Here is a 16,020-nt window from a genome sequence, read left to right on the forward strand (position 1 = left end):
GGTTATGAATAGCGCCTTCAATAACCAACTGTCATATTTTACTGGATCCCTGGTGAATGGACGAATGTCATGGATGAATGAGTCAATAAATTCAATCTTCACTGACAGTCATGCTCACATTTTCTCCTTGTCGGTCTCTCTAATCATGATAGAGATCTCATTAGCCTTCAAAAGGATTTTCGGTGACATTCAGGTAAGTCTGTAGGGCATCGTGACTACCCAAATTTGGCGTAGGCCATGCATGCTAGTAGTCCGTGCATTCTGCCTCCAGCTTTTGATTCGCAGATCTGTTCAGATGCTTCTATGTAGGCTGACATGGCCCTGTATTATGGCGTGTGCCAGAAAATCCCCCACAAACCCCTTGTTTTTTGGGAAGCAGCGAGACAGGCCACTGTCTCCCATGCACATGCTCAGGCGACAGACATTGCAACGGTCTTGCTCTCGCCTCCACGAGCACATTTAATTAAATCACAAACACGAGCAGGAGGCCACCACCCGCTTTAATAGAATGGATGAAGTGGGCCAGGATGCCGTTGGCAAACACGAAGAGCTGGATGCCTCTGAATACCCTTGAAGCTTATTAAAAGTGCTTGGCAATGGTACTCGCTAACTATGTCACTGCCAAACGCGCATTCAGTTTAATGGTTAAACTGGGAGAGATGGACTGTAACGTTTTTTGATGTGATGCTCGAGCATTCGGCTAACTTCAAACAGATTGTCTGCATCACAGATGTGCAGCGAGGCTCTGTGAGGTATCTGATGCCTTTTTACATCTTCATTTCAGTGTGACACTTTCCATTTAGCTACAATTGGGTGATGAGTAGTGACAAGTAATCTCTGCAGGGCCAGTATCAATAGATCAGTGCACCAGTTGTTACGAGAAAAGGCAGGTTTTGAAAACCGAGATGCTCAATTTCGCTAAACACAATCGGAGGCAAAGCTGCTTAACCCTCCAAAACACCCAATATATTTTATTTAACATAATCTGCACAACAATTCCAGTATCCAGTATCTTTTTAGATTAAATGTTCCATTTTAATTGGTACCTGAGATAGCCAAGTCCATGGATTATACGGTACACCGATGTCTGTGCAGAATGAGAATAAAGCAAATCCCATATCCTTAATAAAAAGGAAACAGCTGGCTTTCCCAAATTGTCTTGAGTTTTAGCTGTGTTGGTGCCATCCATAACCAGTGGGATTGAGAATACAGTATAGGAGCTAAATAAAGTTATAGACTATCAGGATACTGCACCATAATGCAGTGAAATAAAAATACAATGCTAGATGCGGCAGAATGCTGAAACAATTTAGAATATTACTGTTATATAATATGATTTTCTGACCATATAAGTTTATTAACTGTTTTGGTGCATACAAATGTAGGTTTTGCAAATAAAGCCAACTGGTAATATCTTGGCATGTAACATTTTAAAGTAAAATGAAAGAAAAATGTAAAATGAAGAAACAAAAGAAATACAATTTTACAGCAAGATTGGGTCAAGGGTATCTTGTAAGTTGTGTGATTGTTATAATGATATACTCCCTGCAGAACTGAGAAAATGTGACATGAAATTACATGAAGTACCACAACCGATTGAAAACCGAGTTTGTGCCATGAAAGAGAGATAATTCCTGTGGTTTTACACCCTCTGGCTACCAAGAACCAGATCCCTGGAGGCTGTCTATTTCCACCTAGTCTCATTGAACCTTCTCAGGATTGCTGATTGGCAGTCCTGTGGACCTGGTTCTGCCTCCGAGTAAACTTCACTGTTAGCAGTTGAGGGACTGTCTGAAGGTGTCTAAAACTTTCCAAAGTGCTTGGCACTGGGGCTGCTGTTTTCTGGAACACTGAGTTAAACACTGAGTGAAATAGTTCAATATACCTAACAATGTGTTGTGTAGTGTGTTAAGGGTATTATTTAAAACTCAAAATTATTGGTAATAGAAATACAAACCCAATTTCATAAAAGTTTGTAATGTAAGGAAAAAATTAGGTTATTTTTTATTTGATGGCTGCAACACATCTTAAAAAAGTTGAGATTGGGCCACGTTTACACATCATGTCTCAGTTGCTGAAGTTTTAGGATAGGAATGTTGTCCGATATGTGTCAGATACAGGATTCTACAGTAGCTGCTCAACAGTTCTGGGTGTTCTTTGTTGTGTTTCCATTTCATGATGCGGCAAATGTTTTCAAATTGTGAAAGGTCTAGATTGCAGGCAGACCAGTTCAGCACTCGGACTCTTCTACTACGAAGTCATGCAATTGCTTTATGCAGTTAGAAAGGCATTTGTTTGAATGGAAGCATTTGATGCTATAAAACCTGTATATCCACACGCACTAATGCACTTCAATACCATCAGAGATGCAGCTTTTAGGCTTTTGATAACAAGCTAGGGAGTCCCTCTCCTCTTTAGTCTGGAGGATGTGGGTGGTCCTGCAGGTGGTGAGCCCACGGGAAGGCGGCCCCACGTCACTCGGACGTCACGGACCTTGATATTTCCCCCGTAAGGGATAGAATTGTAAATTTTTATATTTTAAACATTAGATTTTTTTCTATGTTCTATTTTTAATAAAATATATGTTTATGACATCTAAAAATCATGCTTTCTGTTTTTATTTACATTTTACACAGTGTCCCAACTTTTTTGAATTGGGGATGCATAGTTAGCTGTAGCAGCTCAAACTTCTTCATCTTGTACCCCTATTTCCTTTAAAAAGAAGGGTACTGGAAGGATGTAAAAACCCATGATGTACAGTAGTTATGCTGTAATGGAATCCTTTCATTGATCATGTCCCAGCTTTTGTCAGGTATGACACCAAATCCATTGTAAGCCAAAGAAGGAACACCAGCAATGCTCTTAGGCACTGGCCAATAACAAAATGAGAATGAGACAATTCTCTTGCCCATCAGTTCCGCAACAAATCATCCTAATACAGAATACCTTAGTAGTTCCTGTCTTTGCGCAGGTTTTGAACCTACCACTGGTGTATCATTTCCTGGCTATCACACAACACAGACGTAGGCTAGTTTAGGAAATTAACAATAAGCAGGGCAGAAGGCAACAAGAAGTATGTGGCTGATGTGGGCTCGACAAACGCTTTGACGCATTTTGTCGCAAGGATGTGTGTACTATTGTTACCTCTGCACTGCTGGTGCTCTTGGAATGGTTGCATGGCCAGGAAAGTAGTAAGTGGTTTGTCTGTTACAGTACTCCTATTATCAAAGTAAACCTCTATATCACACCTGCAGATGCAGAAAGCCTGAGGAGAGATGTTCAGACAGACCCTTGATGAACACCACAACGTTTCTGAACCCTGATGCACAGTGTGGTTGAACAAACATTGACATTTTAAAAATGGAGTGCTGCTGGAGTGTTTCCTGCTGGAGGAACGTCTTATAGTGAGTCAGCAGAATTGAACTATAAATGAATTTAATCAAATGTAGCTTTGAATTTTGGGGGTTTCACTCTACGACCCTCGACAGGTTTAAAAGACTCAAAATGAAAGGAAAATGTCAGCAGTTTCAAATGGCCAGTGCAAGGCACAATGTCTAAGAGGTAAGGTAATTCTAGGAAATGCTTTTCTGTTATCATAGGTTTGTGCATTATCATTCAGACCATGCCATCCTGCATCCTTATTCTGTCCAAATCAATCTGGGTGATGCAGCTTGGTACATTTCTGCCTTATACAGTTAGAAGTAAAAGAACTCAGCAAATTCTCAAGTGTGTCACCTAAAAATATAATTTTCTGTATTGTCCTTAGTAGAACAGTGTTCTATACTGTATATTTGGTGATACATTTTACAGTGTATTCAGTGAGAGAAAACAGTACCTTTATCTCCTACACTCAGAAAAGCAAATGCTATCTTGAGTCCTCCCATGTTTTACACATTGCTTTTCAATGACTCCCATAAGACCAATATTTTCATTGCCTTGCTAGGAGCCATTGAATTGTTTAGACTTGAACTGAATTGGATTGTGAGCTTTTTTCCCCCCTCACAGATTATCCAAACATGTGGACATGGCCGAATATTTAAGCAATTAAAAAATCTAATAGATATGAAGAAATACAATAATTATAACGATGATCAAATTTCTGAAAGTTCCTGACACAAATATATATATATATATATATATATATATATATATATATATATATATATATATATATATATATATATATATATATATATATATGCACAAACTTCATTTCACACCACTACACACTTATCTTCATACAATTTTAATGTTTTTTATTTTTTTAATGTTTTCATCACATGAGAACACAAAAAAAGAGGTCTAGCAAATTCAGACCCCGGTTAATATTTGTATATAACATTTTTCCCTCCCCAGTTAACACCAGAAGTTATCCCCCTTGTTAAAAGTATGATTTTCCAAAGTTTTGTGGCTGGATTGACAGTCACTTGTCAACGCCTTTCGAACATGAACATCCATGAAAGTATGGAGTGTTACAAAAGTGCATTTCAGGATTGACTAATTCCAAACTGGCATAGACCAGAGATCCATGAGAATACTGTACAGAATACCATGTCTCACAGCATGAATAGAACAATAGCATAGCGACAGAAATGACTCGGCTCGGCTTACTCGTGGACAAAGGGTAGAAATACTTATTTTTTCTGACCAGAATCTCACCATATAATCAAGTGATATCAGCCAGAAACAGACCAGAAACAGAGGATACATTTAATCCCCATGTCTGACAAAAAAAAAAAAAGAAAGAAAGAAAATTTCCAGTCAAATCCAGCCTTCGGTGAGGGGTAAACATTAATAACAGAAATGTACAAGTGCGGAAAGCAGTTTTTCATCTGGAGGGAGGGATGAATGATGAATGGGTCCCATCTGTGACTTCCTGCCAACCCAAAGAGTCTTTCGATTTTTCTTTCAACCAAACAACTGTTTTTTTGTTGGTTTCTTTTGTTTTTTTTTGCATATATCAAGTATCCCTTCAATCTTTTTTTTCTTTCAGTTTGCTTTTGGGACATTTGTGATACACAATGTACTCCATGTACTTCAGCTGAGGTGTGTATTTTTCTTGTGTAAAATGTTTTACTCAGGCCATGCTGGTGATCAGGCATTTCATCCCACGGCTAGAGAGAGTGCATCGCAGGCCAACGGACGTGTATCAGCCTTTAAAAATCGTCCACCTGACGTCAAAGGTCTCTGGCTGATGACTCGTCCATTGATAATGGTTTAGACAAAGTGTATTTTTCCCCCCTCAACAAACGGTATGTACAATGGCAACCGCAAGAACGCATAAGAGCTGACGAACAGCAAGACAGAAAGAACAGTATTTACAAACAAGTCGGATTAACGTGTCAACATCGAATTTCACAAGATGTCCCGCCTCTGGCTCTTGAGTTTTTTTTTTTAACTGAAATAAAAATTTCAGTGCAAAATTGACAAAGAAAAAGAGCACAATGATCGGTAGGTTGTAGTCCAAATGTTCGTCAAAGAGAATCTTTAGTTTGAGTTGATCTTCCTTGTTAGCTGCTGCTGTGTTGGCTCAAAGTGTGATTCTGCAAAACATAGCAGAAAAATAGCAGACATCAGATACTATACAGAGACATATTGCAATTCATTTTTAAAACATTTAATTTTTTTTTTAAACTTATATCCAAACAACTGAGACACTAAGTACATAATAAGTACATAAATTAGCACTTTTTCTTGAAAAAAACAAAACCCACATTCCTTTTTCGAACTGTACTCCCTTCCAACTGAGTTTTTAGATTGATGAAATTTGTCGACTTAATGAACCGGTGTCAGAATGTATTTATTGATAGCGTCTGCCATATGCCTTAAATTAAATGTTTTTCTTTACATACCCGCTGTATTTTAATTTAATTATAACGTTAATACAAGTATGGCACCCCAGTCTCATAAAAGTGTTTATTAATAGTGAAAACAAATATTCACTTTTATTTGCATTACTTGCACTAGTGGAACTCTAACTGGACTGGACCGGACTTGCACTTTCACTCTTTACTTACTTTTTTTTTTACATAAGCACATGGACACTTTAATGAAAATTACATCACACTGCGTCACTTTAACCTGTACTTCTGTCATACATATCTGGCATACATATCCATCCATCCATCCTATATACTTTTTGCCTGTGTGTGTGTGTGTGTGTGTGTATGTGTATATATATATATATATATATATATATATATATATATATATATATATATATATATATATATATATATTATTCATACGTATAGTCAGATTATATTTAAATGTTTGTTACTTTACTTTACATTTTTTTTCATCTATATTGTATTTCTTTTATGTTTACAAGTTGGACAGTCGTAAAAAGCATTTCACTATATGTCATACTCTGTAGGAATAAGTATGTGACAAATGTACTTTGAATTTGAAGTGTATCAGGTTATGTAAGTTTCTCCTATAAAAGGGACACCTTCCAGAAATTCAACCAGGTCCCACGGATGTGCCAACCATCCAAACTCCTTAATCGAAGGAACAATGCTGAATGAGAAAAAGTGTCCGACGGACATGTTTGGCGTTTCCATTATCTAAATCCAATTAGTGGAGAGCAGAGCTGAATTTGCATGGGGATCGATAGAACCCGGCACTGTGCGGCAGCAGGTAAGGCAGAAAGCGCACAGACATAGCAGGCGACGTGCTAGAGCTGTCAAACCCCCTCAAGCCGGCGACGTCTCAATCCGAACGCAAACGCCCAGGGATCGATGGCTGTGGCCATGACAACCAGCCAGGAGCTGTGTCTTTCTCATACGAGCAGAACGAGGTGAATAACATCATAATTTTCTTGGTTTTGTTTTCCTGACAATGGTGCTAAAAGACCAGTTGACGATCGCCTTTTAATTTAACAATATATACTGCAGACTCTATATTTCATCCAACTTGTGACTATAATGTGGAGTCTAAATGGTTCATGGCGCATTGAAAGCAAAAGCAAAAAGAAAAAAAAAAAGTGAAAATGAAAAATCGATTTGAAATGAACAATAAAGGTTCCTCCATTTGTTATCTCCAAATGATTAGGCTCTTACTGTTCATTTTCCATTGATTTTTTTTCGCCCCTTCCAGCCGCCTCTCTTTCGTATCTGATATTTAATATGCACAACCGAAGTGAAATCTCAATTTGATGTGAGAAAAGTGAAACAAACAAACAAAAAAACCTTTAAATTTATCAGCAGAGGTAACGGCATGCAAATTACAAATGTTTTGTTTACCCTCGGATCTAGTCAGAATTATCGAGGCATGAAATCAAATGGTTGGGAGAGAATCAAAAGCGGCAAAAAAGAAAAAAAATCGCAAGGAAACGATCTTCAGAGATAGCACACTGATTAAGCGCACAGAAAAACACACAAACAGAAAAAAATTAAAATAAAGTGCAGATACACCTGTGTGCACAAAGCACAAGTCCACACAAAGAAGCGATGGGCAGTGGCTGGGGATCCATGCAACACGAAGGGAGCCTCTGTGAAGGGAAGTGTGGACCGGGGGGGCAGTGGAACTGGTGTCCCTAGTGGGCTAAATCCAGGTCATCTTTTGAAGTGACTGCTAATCCCTTTAATGCAAACTACATGCCCCACTTGCTGTGCTCGCTCTAAAACGCGACCTTGGATGCCTCAAACTGGCACGGATTAAGTACACCTGTCAAAAGGTTGCCTTATTAGTACCAAATAAAACACATTGAATAAAAATCTATCAAAGACCGTACAAAAACGACAACGTATTTTTAAATTCTGCCACAGTTTTTTTTTCCTGTGCAAGATGGTTAAAATGGTTAGAACACTGTTTCTGGGCAACTTTATCTAGTACTGGTTTATTGACTGGAAACAACTTTTACCTCAGATATTTTGCTAAATGTTCAAGAAAGTACCCTTTTCACGTCTTAAAGTCTACATTCGCACTAAAATACAAACGACACAATCAACAAATAGGTGTTTAAGCTGGTGAGAATGTTTTTGATATGCAACTGAAAAATTTTAATGCAGAGGAAGGAGGCTACAGTTTAGCTAAAGCTACATTTTATATATGACGCTGTATATATTATGATTTCCCTCTGGTCTTTTATTTTTTTTTATTTTTTTATCTGAGGTCCTCTAATCATGTATCGCTTGAAGTGCCTAGAACAGGATAAAAATCGTGGGCCTTTGTTTTGTAGTAGAGGGTGTGCTTAGTCTACTGCTTTTTATACTTATATCAATTGTAGCATTTTGATACTTAATTTTATTTTCTCCTGTTTTAATTTCTATTATTTACTTTTTACTATATTGCTTCATTTAATTATATTTTTGTTTTATTATTTGCACTTTGTTCAGCACCTAGGTTCTACCTGGTAGTTTTAGGTGCTGTATAAATACATTTTGAATTGAATTGAGAGAAGCTAGCTTTAAATCTGTTGAGTATTTTAAATGGACAATTTTAAAAATGATATGGCGAAACTAGACAAAACAGTACAGAATATCAATATTTACCTCAAATTTTATGTTAAATTACTAATAGTTTTACCCACATACCTGATGCAAGAGAAGGACGCTATGATTTAGCGAACTAGTAAACTGGAAAACTGGATTTCTTTTGGATTTATTGGTATATTACGAAGAAAATACTTCCTACTGAGGAAACAACGCTAAACAAACACAATCGGCTCACATGACGTAGATATATTTGTAGGAACATGGTTGCTATGCAAGCATGTGCAGTAGAGAGAAGTTAAAAAATTAGCTTGCAAGCTTGGATTTGTTATGAATTTTTTTTATATATATTGGCAGTTTAAAAAATGTAGTGAGGGGGAAAATAAGATAAAAAACAATACAGGATAATAATATTTACCTCAGATTTGTTGTTAAACTACTAATACATTTAACAACATACCCAATTCAAAAGAAGGACGCTACGATTTAGCAAACTAGTATAGAGCCATGATGTCTTTTATCAAGACAATTTAACAAGAACATATCATTTGGAATATATAAGTTTTTTTAAATGCTCACTATTAAAATATGTATATTTGTAGGAAAACTGTTGCTGAACACTTTCTGATTCTGATTCTATGCAGCATGTACAATGGAGAGAAGCAACAAATTAGCTTGCTAGCATGGAACTGTTATGTATATTTCTAAAGGCATGTTTACAAATGAAATGAATGGGGAAATCCAGAAATCTATTTAGCCAAGACGTGTTCTTAAATGATTAATAAACCTATAGCATAAATTACACTGTAATGGCACTTGGTTTTCTCTGCCACCTGAAGGTTCTTGGTTTATACTGAGAGATGCTGATGATTTCTTTGATCAACATTTTATATGGAATAATTTTATCCACATTGTTTCTATAAGTCTTTTTTTTTTATATAGAAAGGAACAGACAGTTAAACAAAAAAAGCTGAAGGTTGATAGCTATTTCTTCAAGTAAAAACAGGTGGACATTGGAATGAGATTGAAGTACATGAAACCTAATGTGGCTTTCACCTTCATGGTCTCTCCAGCTTTGGGCTGTCAAGCGCAATCGTGTTTTATTCACCTTCATCCGTAAATCCACCTCACACTTCTATTTTCCCACTGCTAACACACAAAGACAGCGTCTACACAGAACCCGGTGGTGGCAGGACAGACAGGGTAATAAGAAGTTTTGATGCCAGGAGGCAGGGGCAAGAAGGAGGAAAAAAAAAATAAAAAAGAAAAGTCGTTGTGAAGGTGTGTGTGTTCAAACTCTCACTTTCATCCACTCGGAGTGACTGAGGCAGCCATTTACCGACAGAGGCAGTGAGAAACCGAGGGAGGGAGGGAAAAGGTCTCTCCTGAGACTAACCCCCTCACCACCCTACCCCACTCCGCCCCAAACCTCATCCTCTTCCTTCACCTCCTCCCCTGGTAAAAGAAGGAAGGAGCAGAGCTGCAGCTTCCTTAATGAATGCGGTCCATTACCCATCAGCCCCGCTTGTCGGCAGCTCCCCAGCCTCGGCGGCCTGGGGCTTCAAATGGCAGGATATTGACACGCGGCACCGCAAAGTGACTGAGCGAGTGTGTGCTGAGGTGTTTGTGGCGTGTGGGGGATGGAGGGAAGGAATGAGTGTGTGTGTATGTGGGAGAAAAAGATCGAAAAAAGAGAGGGACAAAGAGAGAGTGTGTGTAGGTGTGTGAGTGTCTGCCTACATTATTGTGTACAGGCATTTGTTGCTGTATGTGTGAGTGTGTGAGTGTGTGTGTGTGTGTGTGTGTGTGTGTGTGTGTGTGTGTGTGTGTGTGTGTGTGTGTGCGTGCGCACTCAAGTGCATGCCGAGACCCCAAAGGGATGCGGCTCCTTGGATATAATGTAGGGCTCGCAACAGCTATTAAAGGGGAAAATAAAGCCTCATGGGGGAGCAGTGGTCTACCTCTTTCTTTAAACATGTGACGATCTCTCTCTCTCTCTCTCTCTCTCTCTCTCTCTCTCTCTCTCTCTCTCTCTCTCTCTCTCTCTCTCTCTCTCTCTCACTCACTCACTCACTCTTCAGGCATTCTCAAGGACAGTATTAAACGACTTTAGTGGCAGCCATGGAGGCTGAAGAGAAGGAGGGAGAAAAAAAAGAACAGAGGAAGAAAGACAAAAGGGAAAAGACAAAGTCTGCCTATGCATCTGAGGCTACGCAGTGTGTTGGCGGGATTGAACGACATCACCAGTCTTGCTCCGAGCATCTCAATTATTATCTGTATTAAAGAATCTAAATACCGGCATGTGTGTGTGTGTGTGTGTGTGTGTGTGTTTTGTGCTCCTTCCGTCAGCTGTTCTCATAATGAACGTACGGCAAGAATGTAAACACGGCGGATTCAATTCAGAAGAGCGCGTTATTACACCCCCGCTAAATTACTATCTACAGAGGCATGGTGCGGCCTAGAGACAGAAACAAATCAATAGCACAGCGAGAACGCTAACACAATAAAACTAGCGCGGTCCTTTGCATACGCGTTCGCATCTTACGCCGTCGCCGATAACTCGCCAATGCGCTTCCAGAAGGCAACTCATCATATGATATTAAACAATGATCTCATATCTGTGTGTTCTATTAAAAGACATACAATTTCATATGTACTTATGTGCTGCTGGATTTGTTCCAAACGACTTGGGTGTGTGTGTGTGTGTGTGTGTGTGTGTGTGTGTGTGTGTAATGTGAGCTTGTTACAATGAGTGCCTTTTTGAAAAAAATAATGAAATCTGTGTCACTGTGGACATTTTCAAAATAATAACACAAGGTCAGGGACTGAATTCTGGCAGGATATAACAACTACAGAAAATCCACTCTCAGTTCTCTCTGTGATCTCCATTATCATGTACTAGCTCAGTGCGTTCTTCATCATCCTCCACTTTCTCACGGGTTTTCCATAATCATGTATGTTCTTCTTTACTTTCTTCTCCATTACTATGCTCTTCCTCACTGTATGTCCATATTCATTACTTGCTCACTGCATTCTCTGCCATCATATAATTCCTCACTGCATTTTCCATCACCATGAACTTCCAGAGTGTATTCTCCATCACCATGAACTTCCAGAGTGTGTTCTCCTTCACAATGTACTTCCAGAGTGTATTTTTCATCAACATTAATTTTTACAGCGTGTTCTCTCTCATCATATACTCCCTGTCTGCATTCTCCATCACCATGAACTTCCTCAGTGCATTCTTTATCACCATTAACTTCCTTACTGTATTTTCCATCATCCTGTACTTCCTTACAGTATTCCCCATCACCAAAAACTTCCTCACAGTATTCTCCATCATCCTGTACTTCCTCACTGTATTCCCTATCACCATGTATTTCCTTATTGTATTCTCCATCACCAAGAACTTCCTCACAGTATTCTCCATCATCCTGTACTTCCTCACGGTATTCTCCATCATCCTGTACTTCCTCACAGTATTCTCCATCATCATTTACTTCCTCACAGTATTCTCCATCACCATGTATTTCCTTATTGTATTCTCCATCACCAATAACTTTCTCACAGTATTCTCCATCACCAGGTATTTCCTCACAGTATTCTCCATCATCCTGTACTTCCTCACAGTATTCTCCATCACCATGAACTTCCTCACAGTCCACGGAGCAGACGTCACTGATATAGATATTTTACCCCAGAGTGATGACATCACAGACCATTATCTCCTACTGTACACACTACCGGTAGAGCAGATTAACCGTGTTTCACCACGGTATCGACTTGGTAGGACTATTATTCCAACCACTAAGGACAGATTCATAAATAACCTGCCTGATTTATCTCAGTTTCACATTAAACCCATAACTGCTGATCATCTTGATGAGATGGCGAACAACATAGACCTTATCCTCACTAGCACTTTAGACACTGTTGCCCCCATCCGGTTAAAAAAGGTTCGAGAACAAGCACCTGCACCTTGGTATAATAGTCATACGCATGCCCTAAAGAGAACAACACGTAATCTGGAGAGAAAATGGAGGAAAACTAAATTGGAGGTATTTAGAATTGCGTATAAAGACAGTATGCTTAGCTACAGACAGGCGCTAAAAGCTGCTAGAGCTAAACACCTGAGCAAACTCATAGAAAATAACAAAAACAACCCCAGGTTCCTTTTCAGTACAGTCGCTAAATTAACAACAAATCAGGGATCTGAAAAATGTGTTCCATCACAGTTTAGTAGTGAAGACTTTATGAATTTCTTCACTGAAAAAATAGATAACATTCGAAAAACAATTGTGGCAGTTCAACCTCTGACAGCATCTCCCGACACAATCGTACTTACAACCCCACAACTACACTGTTTTACATGTATAGGACAGGAAGAGCTGTATGATGCTATTATGAAAGCTAAATCAACAACATGTCATTTAGATCCAATTCCCACTAAACTACTGAAGGAAGTGTTATATACAGCTGGTGAGCCTCTTTTAAATATTATTAACTCCTCACTATCGTTAGGTCATGTCCCTAAATCCCTCAAGTTAGCAGTTATTAAGCCCCTCATTAAAAAACCTAATCTGGATCCAAGCACGCTATCGAATTACAGACCAATTTTAAATCTCCCATTTATGTCTAAGATTTTAGAAAAGATTGTCGCTGCCCAGCTATGTAACCACTTGCAGGAGAACAATATCTTTAAAGAGTTTCAGTCAGGTTTTAGGCCCCATCATAGCACAGAAACTGCTCTAGTTAAAATCACTAACGACCTGTTTTTAGCTTCAGACCAAGGCTACATCTCCCTATTAGTTTTACTAGATCTTAGTGCTGCATTCGACACTATAGATCATGATCTTCTCCTCGATCGCTTACAGAATTACATCGGTATTCAGGGACAGGCATTAAGCTGGTTTAAATCCTACCTGTCCAATCGTTACCATTTCGTAGATTTAAATGGAGAGCTATCCAGGATAATGCTAGTTAATTATGGCGTGCCACAAGAGTCAGTTCTGGGACCCCTGCTTTTTACAATATACATGCTTCCATTAGGAAATATTATTAGAAGGCATGGAATTAGCTTCCATTGTTATGCTGATGATACCCAGCTATATATTTCATCCAAACCAGGCGATACAGCTCAATTAGCTCGCATAACTGAGTGTGTTGAAGAAATAAGAGATTGGATGACCGATAACTTTCTGCTATTAAATTCTGATAAAACGGAGATTTTGCTCATCGGCCCAAAAAATAGTACACAGAAGCTCCGGCATCTCAGCCTGCATTTAGACGGTTGTTCTGTAACTACTAGTTCAACGGTAAAAGGCCTGGGAGTTATTTTAGACAGCAACTTATCTTTCAAAAATCACATCAATCAAGTTACAAAAACAGCCTTCTTTCACCTTAGAAATATTTCTAAGCTAAGAAATATGTTATCTATATCTGATGCAGAGAAGCTCGTCCATGCGTTTATGACCTCTAGAATAGACTACTGTAATGCATTACTAGGTGGATGTCCTGCATCATTAATAAACAAGCTTCAGTTAGTTCAGAAGAGTTCTTACTAGGTCAAGAAAATACGATCATATAACCCCAATCTTATCGTCCCTACATTGGCTTCCTATTAAGTTTCGAATAGACTACAAACTACTGCTACTCACTTATAAAGCACTAAATGGTTTGGCTCCCATGTATCTATCCAGTCTCTTAACACGCTACAATCCGTCACGCTCCCTGAGATCTCAAAACTCTGGGCTTCTAGTAGTTCCTAGAATAGCAAAGTCCACTAAAGGCGGTAGAGCATTTTCACATTTAGCTCCTAAACTCTGGAATAGTCTTCCTGACAGTGTTCGGGGTTCAGATACACTCTCCCAGTTTAAGTGCAGATTAAAAACATATCTTTTTAGCAAAGCCTACACATAACACACATCACACACATCACATCATAACCTTGTGCTCCAGAACATCTGATCACATGCACATTATCAACTTGTGCTGTTAATATCATGAACAGCAGCTACGCTAATTTCTCTCCACTGCTTCTCTTTCTCTCCCCATCCCGAGGCATCCTGAGGTTTGGCCAGCTCCAGTCACGTCCCACCTCGTGAAGATTATGGACCTATGGATGATCATGGAGAAGTAGATGCCGAGTGTTTAAAGGCCCTGGCATGGAGAAGCTGATGCTGGATCTATGATGATCACAAATTGTTCTGTATTGTTGAAAGATTTATGACCAAACTTTTGATGTCACCCATATGAGGATGGGTTCCCCTTTGAGTCTGGTTCCTCTCAAGGTTTCTTCCTCATATCATCTAAGGGAGTTTTTCCTTGCCACTGTCGCCACGGCTTGCTCATCAGGGACAAACGCACACCATTCACCTTCACTGTTGTTTTCTGTAAAGCTGCTTTGAGACAATGTCTGTTGTGAAAAGCGCTATACAAATAAACTTGACTTGACTTGACTTGACAGTATTCTCCATCATCCTGTACTTCCTCACAGTATTCTCCATCACCATGAACTTCCTCACGGTATTCTCCATCATCCTGTACTCCTCACAGTATTCTTCATCATACTGTACTTCCTCACAGTATTCTCCATCATCCTGTACTTCCTCACGGTATTCCCCATCACCATGACATTCCTTACTGTATTCTTCATCACCATGACATTCCTTACTGTATTCTACATCACCATGAAATTCCTTATTGTATTCCAAACACCATGAACTTCCTTACTACATTCTCCATCACCATGAACGTCCTTACTGTAGTGTCCATCACCATGTAATTGCTTACTGCATTTTTCATAACAATGTACTTTCTGTGTGTTCTCCACCATCATATACTTCCTAAGTGGGTTCTTCATCATGTTGTTCTCATGTTCTTTCTTAGCAGGTTTATATACATGGATCAGGCATAACATTATGACCACCTGCCTAATATTGTGTTGTCCCCTTTTGCTGCCAAAACAGTCCTGACCTGTCGAGCATTAACAGCATTAACGTCTTCAGCAGTTTGAGCTACAGGAGCTCGTTTGTTAGATACACGGACCAGCCTTCGCTCTCCACGTGCATCAATGATCCTCGGCCGCCGAAAACCCTGTCTCTGGTTCACCACTGTTCCTTCCTTGGAGCACTTTGAAAAGATACTGTCCACTGCAGACCAGGAACATCCCACAACAGCTGCAGTTTTGGAGATGCTCTGACCCAGACATCTAGACATCACAACTTGGTCCTCGTCAAACTCACTCAAATCCTTACACTTGCCCATTTTCCTGCTTCTAACACGTCAAGTTTGAGGACAAAATTTTTACTTGCTGCCTATTAACTATATTCTACACACTAACAGGTGCCATGATGAAGAGATAATCAGTGTTCTTCACTTCACCAATCATAATGTCATAATGTTACATCTGATCAGCGTATATGTATTTATTTATCTGAAACTGTTGAAATCAAGCAATCAAATCCCCACGTCGCTCTTCAGCACTTCTGTTGTTCTTTACTTGTCCTTTCTTTTCTATTCCAGTCACTGCTTTTCTTTCATACCATTACATCATTTCATACCAGCGTGTTGATACATTCGGGGG

General features: G+C 39.2%; 1 protein-coding gene across 21 annotated transcripts in view; it reads right to left on the bottom strand.

The window, feature by feature from the left end:
• Positions 1 to 4,230: 4,230 nt before the first annotated feature.
• Positions 4,231 to 16,020, bottom strand: part of znf521 (zinc finger protein 521) — a 160,827-nt gene continuing 149,037 nt past the window's right edge. For all 21 annotated transcript variants that reach the window (XM_083542596.1, XM_083542601.1, XM_083542599.1 and 18 more), the window contains one exon: positions 4,231 to 5,543. In XM_083542596.1, coding sequence (XP_083398722.1) covers positions 5,511 to 5,543 — 33 coding nt within the window. In that variant the 3' untranslated portion in view covers positions 4,231 to 5,510. The remainder of the gene's footprint in view (positions 5,544 to 16,020) is intronic.

This window comes from Silurus aristotelis, assembly GCF_946808225.1.
Source record: "Silurus aristotelis genome assembly, chromosome: 5".
NCBI classification, from domain to species: Eukaryota; Metazoa; Chordata; class Actinopteri; order Siluriformes; family Siluridae; genus Silurus; species Silurus aristotelis.